The sequence below is a fragment of the Xiphias gladius genome, chromosome 3 (genome assembly GCF_016859285.1).
Source record: "Xiphias gladius isolate SHS-SW01 ecotype Sanya breed wild chromosome 3, ASM1685928v1, whole genome shotgun sequence".
Taxonomy (NCBI): Eukaryota; Metazoa; Chordata; class Actinopteri; order Istiophoriformes; family Xiphiidae; genus Xiphias; species Xiphias gladius.
This window is the reverse complement of record NC_053402.1, coordinates 3,343,886-3,365,002: the sequence shown is the minus strand read 5'-3', so window position 1 is coordinate 3,365,002 and position 21,117 is coordinate 3,343,886. Positions and strand designations below refer to the sequence as shown.

The 21,117-nt window shown below is 37.6% G+C and overlaps 2 protein-coding genes across 4 annotated transcripts in view; one reads left to right on the top strand and one right to left on the bottom strand.

Moving 5' to 3' along the window:
* Window positions 1-155, bottom strand: part of LOC120784283 (proteasome activator complex subunit 3-like) — a 27,078-nt gene extending 26,923 nt beyond the window's left edge. The window contains exon 1 of one of the 3 annotated variants that reach the window (XM_040117970.1): window positions 1-155. This exon is cut by the window's left edge and continues 25 nt beyond it. In XM_040117970.1, the coding sequence (XP_039973904.1) occupies window positions 1-17 (17 nt within the window). In that variant the 5' untranslated portion in view covers window positions 18-155. The other 2 variants (XM_040117950.1, XM_040117961.1) reach the window with 2 other exon arrangements.
* A 956-nt stretch (window positions 156-1,111) lies between these two features.
* LOC120788025 (apoptosis regulator BAX-like) lies at window positions 1,112-20,827 on the top strand. Its single transcript, XM_040123478.1, has 6 exons — window positions 1,112-1,507; window positions 1,772-1,802; window positions 6,787-6,951; window positions 7,081-7,222; window positions 9,032-9,136; window positions 15,249-20,827. Exons 1-6 carry the CDS (start codon window positions 1,480-1,482, stop codon window positions 15,384-15,386), a joined length of 609 nt encoding a protein of 202 aa, XP_039979412.1. The 5' UTR covers window positions 1,112-1,479; the 3' UTR covers window positions 15,387-20,827.
* The last annotated feature ends 290 nt before the right edge of the window (window positions 20,828-21,117 follow it).

The following is a 21,117-nucleotide window of genomic DNA, read 5'->3' as shown; positions in this document are numbered from 1 at the left end:
TTTAGAAGAGATGACATGGCGTGAAATAAATGTCAATAATTGCTCAGGTGTCCAGCAAAGCCAGACCAGCCAGACCGCAGGAATGGAACGCAGATCAGTGACGTCATCAGTAAGCGACGGGCAAACGCAACCGGTCCGTTTGCATTTGTCATCCTTAGGGGTTGACTGTCAAACACTAACTGTAGCTAATGTGACCACATTATTTATTTGCAACATTTAATCAGCCTTTTACCTCTAATAATCCAATACACAGTAAAGGAAAAGCAGACACAAATAAATCAGGCAATCACTTTGAATAAATAATAAAATGAAACCATAAGAAATTACAAAATTATGAATCGAAACAAAAAGTAAGAGGCATACGTTTATACAATTGTTAGGCACTTTTACACTATTTTACAGAATTACATTTGGATAGTTTATTTTAAGTTTGGAAAAAAATCAATAATTTTCAAAAGCTGAAAAGGTTGGATCGACATTTAAAACTAACATTTATATATATGGAGTTTATAATATAATTTGTTGTTGCAAATGTATATGGCTTTTTTGTTCCACGTGTATTTATAATCAATTTAATAAGTATTTAATTCATGAATTTATATTTTCATAACTGACATCAAGTATTAAAATTAAAAGTGAGACGAATGTAGTACGTAAACACAGAATAAAGCAAAATATCAAATGGGACATAGATGTCTGAGATAAAATATTACAATTGTTTCAAAATTTGATTTAGAGAGTTCGAGATTTTTATATATAACTTAATATATTTTATATACATATTATACTGTATATATTATATAACATAAAATAAATAAAAACAATCATAATAAATAAGTAATGTGAGCAAAATGGAATAAATGAAATTAAAGAATTGAGAAATGACTCATAACTGGCTCTGCAACGTTAGTAGTTCTGCTTCCTCCTAATCAGATTGCTGATCTGTAGGTTTTTGAGGAACTGTTATGTGTCCAAAAGGGGGCAACAAATATTTTTGTTGGTGTGAGCAATTTTGATATTTATTTCATTATGGTCAGAGAGGGGAGTAGACAAAATGTAGGTGGATGATATTTATTCAGCCAGCTGCTTCGACAGCAAGTAGCCTACGACACGAGACTGACAGAAGCGAAACGTATAAATTGTTTCTACACGGATGTATTTAACTTAAGTACAGTCCATCTTCGCCGCCCATTAACGCTCACATCTTTTTCCTCAAGCAGAACTTGACACAACACCGCTCTACATGTTTGTCTCTCTGAGTTTGCAGGTTTTATCGGTTTGTACAGGACTGTTCATTGCAAAGAAACACTGCAGCTGACTGTACTACATGTAGTATTTCATTCGGTATTGTTTTTCATTGCCGATTGAAGTTTTGAAAAGAGGTTTTATGTGACACTGAAAGGAAGCAGAGTCTATGACGAAGTTTCTCTGTTATTTTTTTTTTTTTTGAAGTAGTTAATTTTTTTTTTTCTTTAAACCATGGCATGTGAAGGAAACAGCATGTCCGGTAAGTGTGAAAAGACTCCCTTTTCAACTCATAGTTTAAGTCGAATTAAAGTTACACGAGAAAGACTCCCTTTTCAACTCATAGTTTAAGTCGAATTAAAGTTACACGAGATAACATAACATTGCTGCATTTTATACCGCCCGCGACTGTATTAACTGGATACCACTGTGACAACATTGTAGCAGTGTAGAGAGCCCGTGGTTATAACGCTGTCAATAATGTAACATGTGTAGTGTACACTAATATGGTTTTATTCATCCACAGATGAGCGGATAGGGACAGCCCTGATCAAAGAGTAAGTTTCATTTTATGTGCTAATAATTTTTAAAATTGTTTTACACGCTCACGTTGTATAAATTAACGAAAAAGCAAACAAGGAAGCTTCCCAGCCAAAAACATACTATAATTATTGTTTCAAAATTAAAGTTTTTAATGTACCTAATTTTAAGGGCTACAGCTAAGGTATATTTCCATCATCAATTAATTTCTTGAATAATTTTCAAGTTAATCTATTAATCATTTAGTCTAAAAATATACAGAAATCATCATCACAAGTTTCCAGAGGTCATAGTGATGTTCTCACATTGCTTGTTTTGTTCAATGAACTGTCCAAAACCCAAACATAATCATCTTACAATGATTTAAAAATCAAACAAACAAACAAACAAAAGAAAAGAAAAGAAAAGCAGTAAATTATCATGACCGGTGAATGCATTTCATTGTTACTTGATTAATACAATTAATAAATTAATTATAAAACTTGTTGATTGACTAAACAAGTAGTCAACTAGCCTTTTCAGCTCTACTTAATATAACAGTCCAGGTCAGCTTCATGCTTTTATTTAGCAAATGTTGTTATATTACATAAAAAGTATTTCTTTAATATTTTGATATCTAAAAAAAAAAGAAGAAGACAAAACTTCTGGTGGTGACATTAGAGGCCTGTTCTATGGAGCAAGCTCTACACACAGGATATCTTTTCGTTATCTGGCTGCACTGAGCCGTACATTGGCCTTCCTGGATAATCTGTATTATGTAAGTAAGGAATAGTTATTAAGTGTCTTACTGACTGAGTATGTTTGCTCTTTTGCCTGATGATCAACAAACTATTAAGAATATGTGATGCAGGTAAAAAAAAAAAAGTTAGAGTAATGTCAGACTGTTTCGGCTGCCAAAGCAGAGAGGAGAGAGAGAAGAGGTAGGGGAAGAAAAGTAGTTAATATTTGATTAAGAAATTCTGACTGGCATGTTCATTTATAATCTTGGGAAATAGTTAACAGTGTGTGGACAATTTTTCTAATAAAAGACATTGGAGTGTTAAGTTTTTATTTCCAATTATCGTCACAGAGTCTCCTCATGTTATTCTGAGCTGCGGTGATAGAATAAGAGTGTAAAATCATCAACCATGTCAGGAATTCTATCGAGAATGAAAGAATCGTTGTGCAATTGAAATTAAGCTGTAATAGTTAGTATGTAGATATTTAGTGGGATAAACTCTCCCTTTGTTTGTTAGAAGCTCAATTTTAAAAACAGAGTGGACACAGTTGTAACCTTGAAAACCCAGGGTTAAACCTTAAGTTGCCTTGCTAACAAGAAATCCTGCTACATAGTACAGGCCTCTGGATGGCTTCATATACCGTATTCCATATATCTACACTGGAGCTGAAATAATTAGTCATGATGAGCTACACAGAATTAATCAGTAACAATTTTGATAATAGATAAATCATTAAAATCCTTTTTTGGGTGAATCACTGTTTCCAGGTTCTCAAGTGTGAAGATTTGATGCTTTTCTTGGTCTCACTTAATACATTTTGGTTTGTTGGACGAAACATGCAGTTTTAATGGACTTTTTTTTTTTTTTTTTTTACTATGTTCCAACATTTTATAGACCTAATGATTAAGTGGGAAAATAATTGGCAGGTTCAGCAATAATGAAAATAATTGGTACTTGCAGCCCAGACCTAAACCATGACTCTTGTATACCTGAGGTTAACTAATATTACATTTTAAATTTTCTAATCCAACTATGCATCCCTTGAATTTCTTATTTATGGCAAGTTTTTCAGTTTCATTTCACAGTAACAGCTCCTACCCTCTTACAGTAAATCATACCAGTCATTAACTAGGTTGTACCTATGCCGTGTCATGACTCATATAGGAAAGACAAGAAATGGAATACTTCACTGAACTGTATGACATTCTTTTCAGAGCTAATCAGACCCTTTGCCATGACATTTGAAATTTAGCTCAGGTGCCTCCCATTTCTCTTTATCATCTTTGAAATGTTTCTACACCTGGATTGGAGTACACCTTTGGTAAATTCAATTGATTTGACAGGATTTGGAGAGGCACCCACCTGTCTATATAAGGTCTCACAGCTGACAATGCATATCAAAGCAAAAACCAAGCCATTAGGTTGAAGGAACAGCCTGCAGAGCTCAGAGACAGGATGGTGTTGAGGCAAAGGTCTGGGGAAGGCTACAAAAAAAATTCTGCTGCATTGAAGTTTCCCAAGAGCACAATGGCCTCCATAAATCTTCAATGGAAGAAGTTTGGAACAACCAGGACTCTTCCTAGAGCTGGCTGCCCGGCCAAACTTAGCAATAAAGAGAGAAGGCCCTTGGTAAGAGAGGTATCCAAGAACCCTATGATCACTCTGGCTGAGCTCCAGAGATCCTTTGTGGAGATGAGAGAAACTTCCAGAGTGACAACAATCACTGCAGCACTCCAGAAATCTTGGCTTTATGGTAGAGTAGCCAGATAGAAGCCTCTCTTCAGTGAAAGACACATGAAAACAAGATTCTCTGGTCTGATGAAACTAAGATTGAACTGTTTGACCTCAGTTCTAATTGTCATGTCTGGAGGAAATCAGGCAGCAGTCATCACCTGCCCAATACAATCACAACAGTAAAGCATGGTGGTGGCAGCATCTTGCTGTTGCTGCTGTTTTTCAGCTGCATGGACAGTTAGACTGATCAGGGTTGAGGGAAAGCTGAATGGAGCAAAATAGAGAATTATCCTTAATGAAAACCAAGTCCAGAGCGCTCAGGAGCTCAGAGGGCCTAAGGTTCACCTTCCAACAGGACAATGACCCTAAGCACCCAGTTAAGACAACGCAGGAGTGGCTTAGTGACAACTCTGTGAATGCCCAGGAGTGGCCCAGCCAGAGTTCTGAGTTGAACCAAATCAAACATCTCTGGAGAGACCTGAAAATGGCTGTCCACTGATGATGACCTTCCAACCTTATACAGCTTGAGAGGATCTGCAGAGAAGAATGGCAGAATATCCTCAAATCCAGTTGTGTAAAGCTTGTTGTGTCATACTCAAGAGGATTTGAGGCTGTAATCCCTGACAAAGGTGCTTCAACAACGATGAGTAAAGGGTCTGAATACTTCTTGTCAATACGATATTTCAGATTTTCCATTTTAATAAATTTGAAAAAAATTTGAAAATTCTTTTTTGGCCTTGTCATTATGGGGTATTGACTTGGTATTGATGAGGGAAAATTTGAATTAAACAGTTTTAGCATAAAGTTGTTACATAAGAAAATGTGAAAAAAAAAGTGAAGGGTTCTTAATACTTTCTGAATGCACTGTATACTCTTATCTGGTGCCGTCTGTTGCAGGGCTAACACATATAGACAGACAGTTACCCTGATCATAATATGTTGTTGTCCAGATGAAAAACTAAATCTAAAACTATACGGGGGTGTTGGGTGGTGGATATGTGGTATTTGGCACTGGAGCTACGGGTGGGAAACATGGTTAAAATAATATCACGATACACGCCGATCAGCCATAACATGAATTTTGGTAACTGGTTTTAATGTTGTGGCTGATCGACGTATAGGTCAACATGTCACAGTACCATAAATTTTTATCACATCAAGATTAATACCAGTATTATCATGAACAATATGATATGACACACCCCTATCAGATACTTTAGTTTACGACTCACATTGAAACCTTAATAACATACAGCTTCAGAGAGGAAAAGTATGTGGTCAGAGGGGTAGTCAGGTCTTCACTGCTGATAAAGGGTGGGATGCTGGGATTAGGTGTTGATGTGAAATGCTAATTCAAGGGCACCAATCACTGATCTAATCTGACACCTAATCCATATGATAGTTACTCACAGAACAATAGGAAAGCAGTTTATAGCCATAATACATAAAAACGTCTCTATGCATTAACTTGATTTTTTTTCTCGTCATAACAATAAACCAATTTATGATGTTATAATGACATATGTTTCTTGTTTAACGCGATATTTTGATTTTGTGTAATAATGAGAAGGTTTTGTAAGGTACCAAAATTAAGAGGGACTTTTCATTTTCTAACAAGAAACTGAGCGGATTTTTTTTTCTGTTTGTCCTGAATGAATTTGATTTTTTAAATTTAGATTTATCACTCAATTCAAAAAAGTTGCCTACTACAGCTTTGAGTATGACTTCAAATGGAGTGTCTCATCACAGTGTCTAACAATACTGAGTCGATCCATTTTCTTAAATGTTGATTAATATCTAACACACTGAAATAACATCTGTAGCTACTTAATCTAACCCACCTTATTTTCATGAGATACTTGATCTAATTACTAATTAAGTCCTGATTCAAAACAATAACTCGATAATCTTAAATTATTGATATGATGTAAATGAAAGTTTAATTGGGAGGTTCCAACTCCTGAAATTGATTTGAAGTGATTTGCTGGGGAGAAGACGTCTCACTCTGTTGAGTTGTTGAAACTAGAAATACACTCAGTCCACTTGTTGGTTGTACAGTGGTGTTAAAGAGTGAAGCGACTTGCCTCTCAAAATATCTTTTGCATATTACAGACATCAGACTGCAGAGAACACTTTATCCAGACAATACAAAAGTTTCATTTTTGCCTGCTATTAAGTTACTCACTGAGTTAATGTTAATTAGTGATAGCTGATATGATCTGCTGCCTGACCAGTTTGCCATTTTAACCAAATCAAAACGTCAGCGCCATGTAAAAATGAGAAGGGTCTACCTGAATGTTTTGTACAATTAGCTGTGCCAATGATAAATAGCAAGGTTTAGCCAGTTCCTGCATTCTGTCAACCCGAGTGTCAGAACAGAGTCAATCACCACTGCAACTAAATAATTTGTCACTTTCAAACATCAATGTTCGCTCACATAAGCAGTGAAGTCCTGATACTGATACTTAGGATCGACTCGGGATATCTCTTAATAAGTATGGCTCAGTTTTGGAAAAAGCTTGTGTTTTAACTTAGCGTTCTCTTCCAGAGTCATAGAGGAGGAGCTGAAGGACGTAACCTCAGAGGATGTGCCGCCCCTCACTCGACTGGCTGTGGAAGTAAAGACTGAGCAGGAGCAGAAGATGGTGACACAGCTGGGCAAAATGATCCGCATCATTGGCGACAGGGTGCGGGACGACAAGGAGTTCCAAGAGTGAGTCTCTCAACCACGTTATCCCAGAGCCCATGGTAGAATACTGAAAACTTATTTTGCACCTTACAATTTTTTCCACTAAAGTTTTTTAAACTTAATGTCCCGTCTTCCTTTATGTCTCTGATGCAGTGCAATAGATGGGGTGGCACAAGGCTCTTCTGGCTCAAAGTGGGACAGATTTAAGGATGTGGCAGACAAAGTGTTTGAACATGGGATCACCTGGGAGAGGATCGCTGTGCTCTTCTATGTTGCTGGCAAGCTGGCTGTCAAGGTGGGTTGGTTTGTTTTAGCTGCAGATCAAAATGGGTCATTGGAAGATCTAAAGTGGTACTCATTGTGATCCTCCTTTTATTGAGTTTTAAACTGTTGTTAAATGATCATTAGAATGCAAACTGGACTTTGCAAAAAGCACCTGTCCATTTAAGAATGTGGCCAGTGTTGTTACTTGCTTTACAATGAGGAAAGTTTTGTTTCTATAAGTGTCAGTCTTTTTTCTGTTCAGCTGAAAGGATATCAGTACCCAGGTTCCCAATTTTTTTTTTTTTTTTTTTTTTTTAAATTACTTTTTGTACCACACGGGCTGTTTCACCCATATGATACAAAAACGCTTATTTTCAAATAAATTGGCCCCTCCTCTCCTCTGAGTAGTATGATTGAGACTGACAGGGCACTAAGGTCTGTACACTCCACACACAATGACTGATAACTAATGGCCAGCTACACCAAATGTCATTTCACTTTGGTTGAAACTTTTTCCTTTTCTTTTCTAAACTTTGAATGTTTAATGTAATGTTGTCCAAACAGCTTGTTAGAGATGAATATGTCAGACAGCTAACCATTTCTTCTAAATGAAAATCAGGCTACTTTTATGACAGTTGGGCTGCTTTAAGGCTCTTATTATAATATTGTACATGAGTCAAATGTGGGGCGGCACGGTGGTGCAGTGGTCGGTACTGTTGCTTCACTGGGTTTGAACCCCAAAGCCCCAGTTTGGCCAGGGCTTTTCTGTGTGGAGTTTGCAAGATCTCCCCCTGCCACGTGGGTTTCCTCCGGGTACTCCAGTGCAAAGACATACAGGTTAGGTTCAAAGACATGCAGGTTAGGTTTACTGGCAACTCTAATTTGCTCGTAGGACTGGCGACTTGTCCCACTGTGAGCAACACTTTATCACTCAATATCTCTAGTGACAGAAAGGAAGCAAATCCATCCAGCTAGGTTCCAATAGATTCTGGAAAGCATGAAACCAGAAAAGTGGAGGATGTTATAGCGGCACATTAATGAATGGTTTTCGTATGACATGTTCAACAACTCTACATGTGTGTTATGTTCAGGTGTCCTAATATTTTTGTCCATTTACTGTATTGTTATGTAAAATGACTGCATGTAGCCAGGTTTCCGTCCGAACATAGTGCATATTTTAAACAAATTTCCATAAACCCAGCAGAAGAAAATGTGAATTACTGTGTGTTTCCATCAACTACTGTTATGTCAATATTAAGTGTGGGCTGATGGAGATAAACGGGTGGTGGAGATAACTCTCCAATAGTTGCCAATAAAACGGCTGCAGAAGAAGAGGATACAATAAGAGGACGTCATTAAAAGAGATCCAGTCCAAGCTCAAAAGAACAAAAATCATGCAGTAAACATGAAGGAAATCTGACATTTCTGTTTGTTTCATGTATAATTTGTTCCAGTCTCCTCATTTCTCTACAAAGGTATGACCTTTTTGTCACTTCACTGAAAGTGATGAGTGACATTGAAGTTACAAGCTTCGTGTAGGCCATCATTAAATCACCAAGTCTGCTTCCACTGCACTTGGTCACTTTTTGTTTTTATTTATAGAACAGCTTTTCCATCTCAGCCAAGAGGAAAAACTTTTTACAATATATATTTTTTTTAAATTTCTAGTATTTCCATTTAGGTTTTTTAAAGTTCATAAAAACAGGTGGATCAAAAAGCACTTTATTTTGCAGTATGTTGCAGCTGATTTCCAATGATCCCACAATGTAAGTGAAATAAAATCCCTAGTTTAGCAGCAGCTTCATTTTGTGTATAAACTTTGTGTTTGTATGTCCATCAGATGGTGGAGGCTCATCTCCCTCAGTCAGTGAGGGAGATCCTGATATGGACTGTGGATTTTTTCAAAAATAATCTCCTGGGCTGGATTCGGGAGCATGGAGGATGGGTATGTTGGGACTTCATTTCTTCCATCTTTCTTTCGGAGCACTTTCCTCTACCATGTTTGTTCCATGAGTGGTCACAGGACATTGTAAGAAGACTGAAGCTTTTGGTCATTTAGCCTCACTTTCAAATTATACAGCTGTGTAGATAAAGCTACATTTATTTCATTTTTTCAATGTAATGGGATTGTTCTGTATGATATGCAGATTCTATTCACAGAAGTCATCTATAGATGATGTCTTAAATTTCAATGGGGAATAATGTCAGTTTGAGCATTAGGGGGAGCTGTTTATCCACCAGATTCCATGTTCAGTTTGAAGAAAGGGCCCCATGGATAAATTCTCTAAGATCTACAGCAGTTAAACAGTGGCCTTCTTCTTAATGATTGCCTAAATTGGTTGTAATTAGATTCAGTGTATTTACAGGGATTTCTGCTTTAAAGACAGTATTTGTGAAATCTGTCATGTTTCAATGCAGGATCTTTCCTAGGGGACCAAGTACCTTTTGAGGAACACAGGAACTTATTCCATGTTTTGACCAGAGGAATCAGAGACTTAATTTAGTTCGAGGTGTAAAAAAGTTCCTGATCCTGGTAGTACTTTTTGAAGGTTCAGATCAGAGTTTGCAGAGCTGGCTGTTGCAGATTGGTCACACAGACACTGCGGCTGCTTTAATTTTTCTACAGTTCAATTCACATAATAAGGAAGCACTAAGTCAGTTGAGTATTAGGATCAGTGTGAGTGGTAGACTTTTACTGTGATGTTTATTTTGATCAAAGAATAAAATTATGTTGTCAGCTTCCTGACTAGTTTAAAACAGAGAGATAGTGTGTGCACTATCAATTAATCTTTGTTTTATTTGTATAGCCACTTGCGTACAGGTTAGTGCAATTCAAAGTTCTTTACAGATGACAAGCTGACAACAAGTCAGTTCAAATGTAAACTGTAAAACAATTTGAGACTAATGCAAATTTAGAAATAAAAATTGTGTTAAAAGCTAGATAAAAAAAAGAGACAATGATGCATAAAATCAATAAGAGGGAATACAATAAAATAAATTATTAAATAAAATAAACAATGGCCATAAAACCTGTGAATCAACAGCCAGCCTAAACTGGTAGGTTTTAAGTTTGCTTTTAAAGATATCAGCACTTTAAGCTGTTGTCAGAACCTCAGGCAGACTATTCCAATGGCTTGGAGCATAAAAACTAAAAGCTGCCTTACAAAAAAGTTTTTGTCCTGCACTTCGGACTCGTGCTAGAGGAAGCTGGCATGAGTCTGAGGGGCTGTCCTGGTTCATAGAATAGAAGCAACTCGGACAAATAGGCTGCTGTAAGACCATTAAGTTCTTAAAGACAAGTAAAAGAATTTAGAAATCAATATGGAAACTGACAGGCAACCAGTGTAAGGACTTTAAAATAGGCGTAATGTGTTTTCTCCTTCTGGTTCTCATTCGAGAGAACAAAGTGATTGAATAAAAGAAATAAAAACTTAATTTACTGATAGTTTCATTGCAGTTTGGTTTTGGTTTCTTTTAGAGTATCAAACTGGGTCAGGCATAGACTGAACCCATAGGGTGGCTCTAACCCGATTCTGTGCTACTTCACTTTCAAAGCTTTTTGTAAAGGCCCAGTACAATGAACTAACAGTACAGTCAAAATAATTTTGGATCAGGCAGGAGGCTAATAGGTTCAGACTGTCTCTGTCCAATAAGTTTGCCTTCCTAGTCAGATAACTACAGTGCACTTAGAAAGTTTATAGACCCCTTCCCTTTTTTTGCATTTTGTTAAGTTGCAGTTTCATGCTAAAATCGTTTAAGTTCATTTTTTTTCTCATCAATCAATCAATCTCAATGCTCCATAATGACAAAGTGAAAAACTGAAGTTTAGAATTTTGTGCAAATTTACTAAAAAGGAAAAAAACTGAAAAATCACATTGACATAAGTGTGTTTAAAAGAATTCAAGGGGCTGTTGCTTCAAGTATCAGTGAGACTGTCCCGAACAGATGAATAGGTTTGGTTTTATCGGAATGTGGTCATTGCACAGTGATTTATAGTATTATCACGGCAGCAACTAGGGATGGCTTCCAATAGCCAGTTCCATTTTGGATCCATCCTTCAGTGAGATTCATTAAACCTTCTATCTCTCCTCACTTTATTTTACTAGCAAAGAGCCATGGAAAATAGATGAATCAATCGGCGGATTTATGTGTTGAGCTCCCAAGCCCTGCTGCCATTCCTGTGGTGGGGGAATTGATGTGAATACATTCATAGCAAAAGCAGAGATGTTTGGGTTAGTTATGATCGGCAGTTGCCCCCTCTAACAGATGAAAGTAGTTTGTGTAAATGTGGACGTTACTCAGTTTCTAAACACTACTCTGAAGTAGTAAGTGGTACAAATTTAAAAAAGAAATAACATGAACATACAGCTTCTGTCCGACCTCCACAGTCTGGATGTGAAAACCCAGCATAGCTTATGATTTAGGTCCTCAAACTTGGCGATTCCGTGCACCCGAATCAGCATTAATTCATCATTTAATAAGAATTTCGAAATTCATGATACTGTAAGAGTGGTATTTTGTTGAGGAAACATAGTACCAAGCTAGTAAGTGATAGAGAGGGGTGGTGGCTTATCATCGGCTACATGTAGGCACATAGCTCAGTCGTTCGTGGTCCATGCAGTCCTTTGTCTGCATGCTGCTCCGAAAGCAATCTAAATGTGCTGATTTAATGGATATTTATTGAAATAAAATTGATTTCATGGACCAGAGGCTTATTGATTTTACGTTTCATTTTTCCAAACTTGAAGTTTACTGTTGGAAAAGACTTTGTACAGAAAAGACTTTTCGCTATAAAATTAAACTACATTTCTTTGAAAAGTTTAGTTTAGTAGATTATAACTTTTATTTTAATTGCATTTGATGACTACATTCTCAACATATAACAGGTTCTACAGGATCTGCTGGACAATTGTCTTGGCAGAAGCGCTTAAAAAGTGGCAGTCTTTACATACGTTAAAATGTTATATGTGGGCTTTTCTACAGTGGAGCCACCACAGTAATGGCTTGCTTGCTTCTGCGTACACCCCAGATTGCATAGGCAGCACTACCACGATTGTGGCTGTCACACATTAAAATGACAGACCTCAGCTGCAGCAGAACAAATCAGCTGTAGCTATTAATGTTAATTCAGTAAAGTTTGTGGATTCTCAGATTCATTTGCTGTCCGCATGTGGTGTCTTTTTTCAGTCAAAGAATGTTTTTTGAGTGAAAAGACACATCACTCCGTAACACCACTGTATGATGGCCTGTGGGCTGTGTGTTTTTTGTGGTTCAACAGGAGTGGTGTCTGTTCTCTAGAGAAATAATCAGCTGATCACTTCACATCAGTTTAAGAATCACCCAGTCCAACTTTGATTCATATCATATCAACATTTGAATTGGCTGCAGATCTTAATGTGTCAGATCCATTTAATCAACATTTCATACACAGACCAGTGAAAAATCAAAGGAATAACCAACATTTAGTATATATACATATGTGCATATACTGTGTCGTGCTGCTCAGCTCATTTTTTGGTTGTAGCTACAGTACACGCCGTGAACATTAAAACCCTCTCAGCCATCAAAAGCTGATTAGACAACTTTGAGTGGTAGTTATTTTAGCTATTAGTTACTTGCAGACATTTGAATTGACAAGATATTTGAAAGAATTCAGATTCCAAAAGATGATTTACTACTGGATTTGATAAAATTCTAGCAAACCTTATCCCTAGCGTCAATCCTTTTATCTTGTGGTGCAACAGTCACAAGCTAAAGGGTAAAAAATAGGGCTTTTGCATAAAAAAGTAATCCAGCAGGAATGTGTGCTTGCATGTATTTGATTGGCCAGTGCACTGCTTTGCTGGATGATGTCACATGGCGTTCCAGCAAAAATTGAACCTGGTTTACCTTTTTTGCCAGGCAACCTTTAGTATTTTATCTGGAGACTTTTGCGTTGACACCCCCACTGTGTAACTGGAGTGGCCTCATTCAGATGAATGAGGGAGCTGTGCTTTTGGCTGTACTGCAACAGTGAATGTCTGTGACTGACTGACTGACTGGCTGAGTGCATGATAAAGTTACACCATTGGTCAGCTTAATGCCATTTGAATAAGTGCTGAAGTTTTCCCATTGGCAGTTGCTTTTTCAAAATTAATAGGCACCAACAGTTTCAATTGCATCATCAGGGGGATATTTCCAGGTAGTGTTGACAACTTAGCGCATCTGTCACCAGACTTTTTTTTCACACCCTTTTAGATACTTTTCTTCCCTAAAGCACCAAGCAATAAATCTATCAACTTTTTGGACAAACCTTAGCTACTTTACATAGACGAGAGTTGCCAGTATTGCAAGCATTAGGTCGGACACCTCTCTATGTGTCTCATTCAGTTGACAGCATGGCAGCTGACATAGACATGAATGACCTTCTAACTTCAAATCACACAGACAGTAGGAGAGAAACAAAACAGATAAAGGGCGGTCCAGCCACATTGTGGGTTTTGACCAAGTCTTGTTTTACGCAGTTGAAGTCAGTCTGAACACAGACTTACACTATGTTTACATTAAGCCCACCCGCATTAGCCTTGCCAGGTCATTTTTGTAGAAATCTCTGTCCACATTGAAACAGTCCATATGAAAACTTCTTCTTCATCCTCTTTTCGGTGGGAAAACAACAAAACTGCTTCATGGGCAACAATTGGCAAGGAGTAAGACTGACAGCCTGGATGCAAAACTATTATTTCATGGTCAGCCCTGTCTAGGCTACACACACAAAACCAGTTACTCTGCCGAGTGAGAGCCCTTTACAACACTGGTCATTATCCTCCTGCTCTCTGTGGTCACCTATACTGTGTTTTACTGCAGCCAAATTCACAATACAGTTGTTCTCATTTACATATTTTTCAATTTTTTCCTGTGGATTGCAGCCCACGAATACTACATGTTAACCAGCAGTCATTTCCAAACTGCTGACATACATAGATACATATATAAAATCCAGAATTTATAACGGTGACATAATCTACCAGCATAAATCCATGTTATTGACAACAGCTCTGCTCTGTATTCTGCTATATTTGCATTAAAAAAAACAATCACAGAGCAAGTTGGAGTTAACTAAAGGTTGTCTTAACTTTACTGCCCCACAGCCCCCATCACACACTGGGCAGCTTATGACATCGTTTTGGAAAAGTTCCATTTACCCTGTACAGACCGAAACACCAAGCCCGAGCAGTGTTTTCCACAGGTTGAGAATTTACTTGTGGTGGCGTGCGGCGCAGTGTGTGACCGATGTGTATGCAGAGATTCGTGCAGTTTAGAGGGTAGACTCTAGCTAGGCAGCTGTGCACAGAGAAGCCTCTAGTCCCCACTCATTTAATGCAACGCAAACAACTCAGACAGGTATGATGCCAAAAAAGAGTTACTTTGAAAAGAGTGAAATAAAGTTTTCAAATGTAAGAGTTACCTAAATTGACACTGGGCAGGTCTTAATCTACCAGGGTGGGCCGCTCAAGTAGAGCCTTTGTTTGGGAAACGCTGCCAGAGTTTTCAGATTTACACGATCTGGAGGCCGTTTGGAGGGTGAAAAACAGTTTTACCGATGATGGAGGGCTGAAATGAAAATTAAAAAGATGTGTTTACATATTTAACTGGTTTAATGTGGAGAGTATTCTTAGTCCAACCTTCAATCTGGACACTTAAGGTGTAAAAGAAGCCTGTTTTCAGTTAGCCAGGTCCTATTCTATTTAACTTGTTAACCAATAAACCCTGTATCTTCTCTTCATTCCAGTAGGACACAAGGATAGCTGAATTGTTTGTTTACTATGTAAGAACAAAGAACTTGGGCAGGCTGCTTTTATGCCATTAATGTAAAGCAAAAAGATGTCATGAAATTGACATAAATAACCATCAAACAAAGTGGAATGCACAAAAAGAACTTAAAGTTCTCATTTAAGTTCCTGTGGTTCCATGGTTCACTCGCTCTCTCGCTTTCTCTTTGTGTGTGTGTGTGTGTGTGTGTGTGTGTGTGTGTGTGTGTGTGTGTGTGTGTGTGTGTGTGTGTGTGTGTGTGTCCACAGATCAACAGTTTCTCAGAGCTGGCAGTGGCTTCCATGGAGAGCATGTCATCTATGAGCTCTCACAGATGTGGCCTTGTCATCATCTTTGTCGCTGGCCTTGCTCTTGGAAGTTTCATCACCTGGAGACTGACCAGATGACTCTGAGGCGTGTGCACACACACACACACACCATAATGTTTGGGTATTATTTGAAATGAATATAAAATGTTAACCAGAGGGTTTATTATTCTGTGCCCAGATGCTATCAAGTCCTGATCACCCGTTGCCATAAGATGGTTTAAACATATGTTAAGAATCGTTTGTGAATTTCTACTTTTCCATTGTTATCTATGCAAAACTTGAAAACTTGAAAGAGACAACACTGTGTCAAAGATAGTCACATATTTTTACTGAAGGCATATTGTATCATGTTAAAAAGAAATTCTGCCCTTAGTGTAATAATGAAACAGAAAATCCCAAAATGAAAAAATAAAACAATAACAGGTGCCCATCTGAACATGGAAACAGGTGTTAGGAAGTAATTCCTCCTGTTCAAACTGGCCATTAAGAAATCCCTTGCTAATGTGCTTTGAATGGAAGTGATGAGGGGACAAATAGATTTTATTTAAAATCCCATTACTTTTGTTCCTTGGAAAAATGGTGTTGTTAAAATCGAAGATTAGTGGTGTAAATGTGAGTTCCTACTTAGAATCCCTTTATTCTGCTGGTTTAGTGTCAGAGATTTTACAGTTTATTTATACAAATTAGAATTTTGTTTATTCATGACCACTGCCTAAATTCTGTTTAAACATAATGAAATGAAATGACATTGAAGGGTTCCCCCCTCTGAATTAAGAGTCTCTGCCTTGTTAATGCCACATACTTATGCATAAAGGGCATACTATATATCAAGCGAAGGGATATTAAAGCTGTGACTCTTAAATGTGACTTTGAGCAATTGTTGCCTTTTGCCTCAGTGAGGGAGAAAGGTAACTTTTCACCAAAGAGGGAGACAAAAACTAAAAAAAGCAAGGTACTCCAGGACTGCCATTTTAAAGTCTTAATCTTTCAGATTTGTATTTTAAATTAACAAAGATTGGTATTTTTCTTTCTGGCAGTTCTTTCATTGTGCACTGTAGCCTCTCATATACATGGGCTTGATTCACATCATCAGCTAGCTTAAACTGTTTTTACAGACGCAGTACATCCACATTGGTATATATGTTACTAATAAGTAACAGTGAATGTCTTCTCTACTTTGAGGTGATTTAGGAACAGCGTCACCATTACATACAGTGGCAGGAAAAAGTAAGTAAACCCTTCCGGAATTTTCTTCCTTAATGTATAAATTTGTCTTGAAATATTGTCAGATCTTCATCTGAGTTACAATTATGACCAATCACAATATATTTTAACTAAAAACACAAATCATTGTATTTTTCTTGTTCTGGAGTTCGCAAACTTGAATTCCAAGCAGTGAAATCAGATTGGAGATGTGTTTTACAGCTACTATGATTTTTAAAAAACACTCAGAAGCATCTGCTGCTGTGAACCTTGCCTTTCAAGAAAAAAATCTCAGAAGATTTAAGAATTGTTAATTTGTATAAAGCTGGAAAGGATTACAAAGTAATCTCAGAGAGTTTAGATACTCATCAGTCCACAGTTAGACATAAATTGAGATGATTCAGTTCTGTAGCTATTCTCCCTAGAAGATAGCACCCAGCTAAGATGACTCCAAAGGCACGATGCAGAATGATCACTAAAGGAAGAAAGAAGCCCAGAGTAACAGCCAAAGGTTTAAAGGAATTTTTGGACTTGGTTAACATCTCTGTTCATGAGTGTACTATACACAAATCATGGTGCGTGGTTGCATGGAGCATGGTGTCCATTGCAGGACACCATGGAAGAAGCTGCAGCCCTCCAAAAACATCACTGCGCATCTGAAGTTTGCCAAAGAGCAGCTTGAGTTGTTTGGAAAGTACATGTAGCATTACGTATGGCTTAAAAAGGGCACTGCATACCAACATGAAAACATCAGCTATCTGCCAGCTGAAGCTCAGTAGAAGACTGGTGATACAGCAGGACAACGACCCTAAACATCAAATAAATCTACTACAGAATGACTTCAAACAAAGAAAATCTGCCCACACCTTAACCCAATTGAGATGCTGTGGAATGATCCCAACAGAGCCATTCACACCAGACATCCTAAGAATATGCCTGAGCTGAAGCAATTCTGTAGGAAGAATGGTCCAGAATTCTTCCTGAGTGTTGAGCAGGTCTGATCTCCAGCTACCGTTTGAGGTTCGACCACTTATTAGATTAAAGGGTTCACTTACTTTTTCCACCAACACTGTAAATGCTTAATAGGTGTGTTCATTAATGTGTGTTATGAACTTACAGTAACCACATTGGGTTTGTCTATACCTCAGATCACCTTTTATGACCAATTAATTCAGAAAACCAAGTCATTCCAAAGGTCTCACAAGCATTATTTTGCCACTGTGGTTTATCCACCAGAAAGCAATAACAAGTTTATTTTTGCACATTTTGCAAAATAATTTTGTTAGCCACATTTAGAGTTACGCTGAATACAGAAGAAATATTAGGATTTTTTTCTTTTGTTTAGTTTATTGTTAATCTGTCACCTATTAGGTCTCTATATCCCATTACCTCAGTCGTCACAATTTTTTCCATGGGAGTCACACTTGCAATACAAAGTCAATAGGAATTTTGATTTCAATTATTTGAAAATGGCACTCCAAGTTACCTGCAATTGAAAATCAAACTGGAAACAGTTGCATAATAAACACAACGGGTTGGATTTGTTGAGGACAAATAAAAAAATTATTCTTAAAATTTCCTAAATTTCCTGTGCTCATCTTTTATGACTGCTACCTTCCATTTATTTATTTTATATTTTATTTTACCCATTGCCAAGTCATCGTTTTAATGTTTGGCTTTTGCATGCTGTGACTCTTCTTTTTTCTCACTTGCCAACACTGCCTCGTTTCTCTCCATCTGGTTTGACACTTTGTTTGGTTACAAATCGATCAATTTTTTTGTTTTTTTTTGTTGATGCACTACATGTTTAGCGTAATTATTTGTATTTGTACTTGCTGCCATGTGAGCTGCTGATTAAAGCTTGGTGAACCCCATGAGGCTCACAAGACATGCAGTGGCTATCACTGCTTTCGACACTTTGCCATCGGTTGATATTGACAAGATACAAAAAATGTAACTTATACTTTTAGATAAAATTTTTAAAAAAAAGAAAAATTCCTCATGTTCCAGTTTCCAGTTTTCAACTTCAATTTGATAATATTCTTATAGAGAAAATTATCAACTAAATACTATAATATCCTGTGGAACCCCAAGGATAGTCATTAAGCTTGTGCCCACAGCTAGAGATTCAAAGATGCTTGCATAGTAAGTAAATAGGTCTGGGCAGTCTGCTTGGAAGACCATGACATTGATCACGTTTCGTCTAAATTAGGGTATATTTTTGAAAGCTTGGCTTTTGAATATTGGATAATGGGGAAAGGAGATTAAGCTGAGTCTACCAAAGGAGGTACCTCTATTGACTGTCTCCAAAGCTGAATGAATAGGTTTCAACTTAGAAATGTTATCCTTTTTAATTATCACAATCTGCTTGTATTCAAGGGAGAGTCCTTAAAGCACACTCTAATGTCAGAAATGTGACTTATAAGAACTTTAAGTGAGGTCTGTGCTCATGTAAAAAAAAAAAAAGAATATCAATCAGTCCATCATTATGTGATTTAAAAAAATAAATAAATTAAAATCTCTCTCAAAAATGCCTCCATGTCCACCTCAATAAATAGACATTTGCACAGCACTAATTCCGTCAGTACAACAACAGTCAATTCATACTCATTACTCTGGTGCTCTCACTCCCTTTTTTAACACAGATACTCTTTTTCTGCTTTTTGATTTTCCAAGTTACTATCAGTGAAACGCAACAGTTACTGCAGAAATGTTTCATATTACAAGCCTTCCAGTGGCTGAAAGGGCACAGGCCTGGTCCTTCTTTGCTTTTAATTTTAAAGGGGCAATGTGTAAGAATTGGCCAACTATTGAATTCATACTCCAAACAAACAGGGGGCAGAATATTACGAGAAATATGGGATGTCCACCCCTATTGTAAGAAACAAGGAAATGCGCTGTTTGGTTCCTCCTCCCCCCTCCCTTTCTCCTGTGCCATAGTCAGAATGGCCATCGGCCATACCGGAACAAATTTTGGTGGGCCGCTGCATTGGTGTGCCAGTTGAACGTCACAAAATCCATAAAGTTTTTACCGGCCTTCTCTATATGTCTGTCATCTGTATGCGAATGAGAGAGTGCTGCGTGCGTGTTCAGGGACTTGGCTCACTGGCCAATCACAACACAGTTTCAACCCTCACCCTCCCGTTAGCTTGAATAAATCTAACCTCAGCATAGGGCAGTTGTTTACATGTTGCCAAACCTGCATGGATTATGTAACTATTTTCTTTGGGTACTGTTAGGCTGACAATGACAATTTTACACCCAGTCTGCCTGGTCAGAGAAACAGGGAAGATGTAGTGTTTGCAGGAGTAGAGGATGAGCCACGAGAGGTCGAGGAACGCAAGGGAGAAAAACAGCAGCTAGAACTGCAGCATCCATAGCTGAGCTCGTGGCAAGAGTGGAGGAATGTTGCAGAGGGAGGATGGCTACAACACTGGTTTTTTAATTACTACTTCTTCATCTTCTCATGTTGGACTGAGGGTAGAGTGGACGCTACAGTGACTCACTGTCGCCTCTTTAGGTACAAAGGGGTATTACAAGACAGGGCGGCGCCAGGGCTAGCTGGTTAGTACGGTATCTTCAGCAGATATCTCTGCAACACAATACATACACATCTTTGACATAACGTCAAAACTGTTATTTCTTCACATTCTGTTAATAATAATAATAATAATCATAGTTAACCTTTACATTTTTTAAACTGAAATACTTGCATATTGCCCCTGTAAATATCTGCAGTAAGTGTTCACTTTTATTGATAATAACTTAAAACCGCTAGAAAATCAATGAAATAATCAGTTAGTGAATGAAAACAGTATTTGCATCACGGTACTGAGTGAAGCCATAATGAATATTTTGAAAGGAGACGTGTCTGTTGTGTGTGTCTATCAATGTCTGAAGAAGGCTTTTCTGTGTCAGGCTTGTCCAGCAGGAGTCAAGTTGTTTTCCTCAACATCTCAACGTGACTTAAGAAATCAAATCTTGTTTACATGATGTTTAAGAAATGAGATTACTGCAGTGCATGTGACTGAACCTGTGACCCTCCTGTGTGAGGGCAGTTTGTCTGTGCACCCTGCTGTCCAATCTGGGTTTTGTTTCTTCTGTAGCCTATGTAATGTGATGTCATTGCCAGTTGTAAGCACGTTCGTTACCCATGTGCCTGTGTATGAATTATGTGATGTTGCTAAGGTTTATTGAAGGTGTGTCTTTTGCTGCAATATACCTTCAGTGCCCTGGCTTAATAGCAGATAGTAAAAGTGTATTTGAGTTTCATAAACAACCAGTTTGTTAAAAAAGTAAAAATATTATAATCACAATTAATTTCATGCAGTGTCTTCAGTTCTCCTCAATCTATGTCCTACAATTTATAAATGCAGATCATAAATATTGTTTACATTTGTGATTTATTTTTTCCAACTAGTTTCATGCAGTCTAAAAGCTTTGTGGCGCAGTGAGATGTCTAAAATCTATATGGAGCCCTAAAAAAGTGGTGGTGGGAATTTTTTCCTGAGCTACTTTTGTGTTAGCTTATGATACATTTTGTGTTCCTTTGCACTACTTTCTGCATTCCTTCTGATCCATAAAAGAAGGCCAAGCTGTAAGTTTA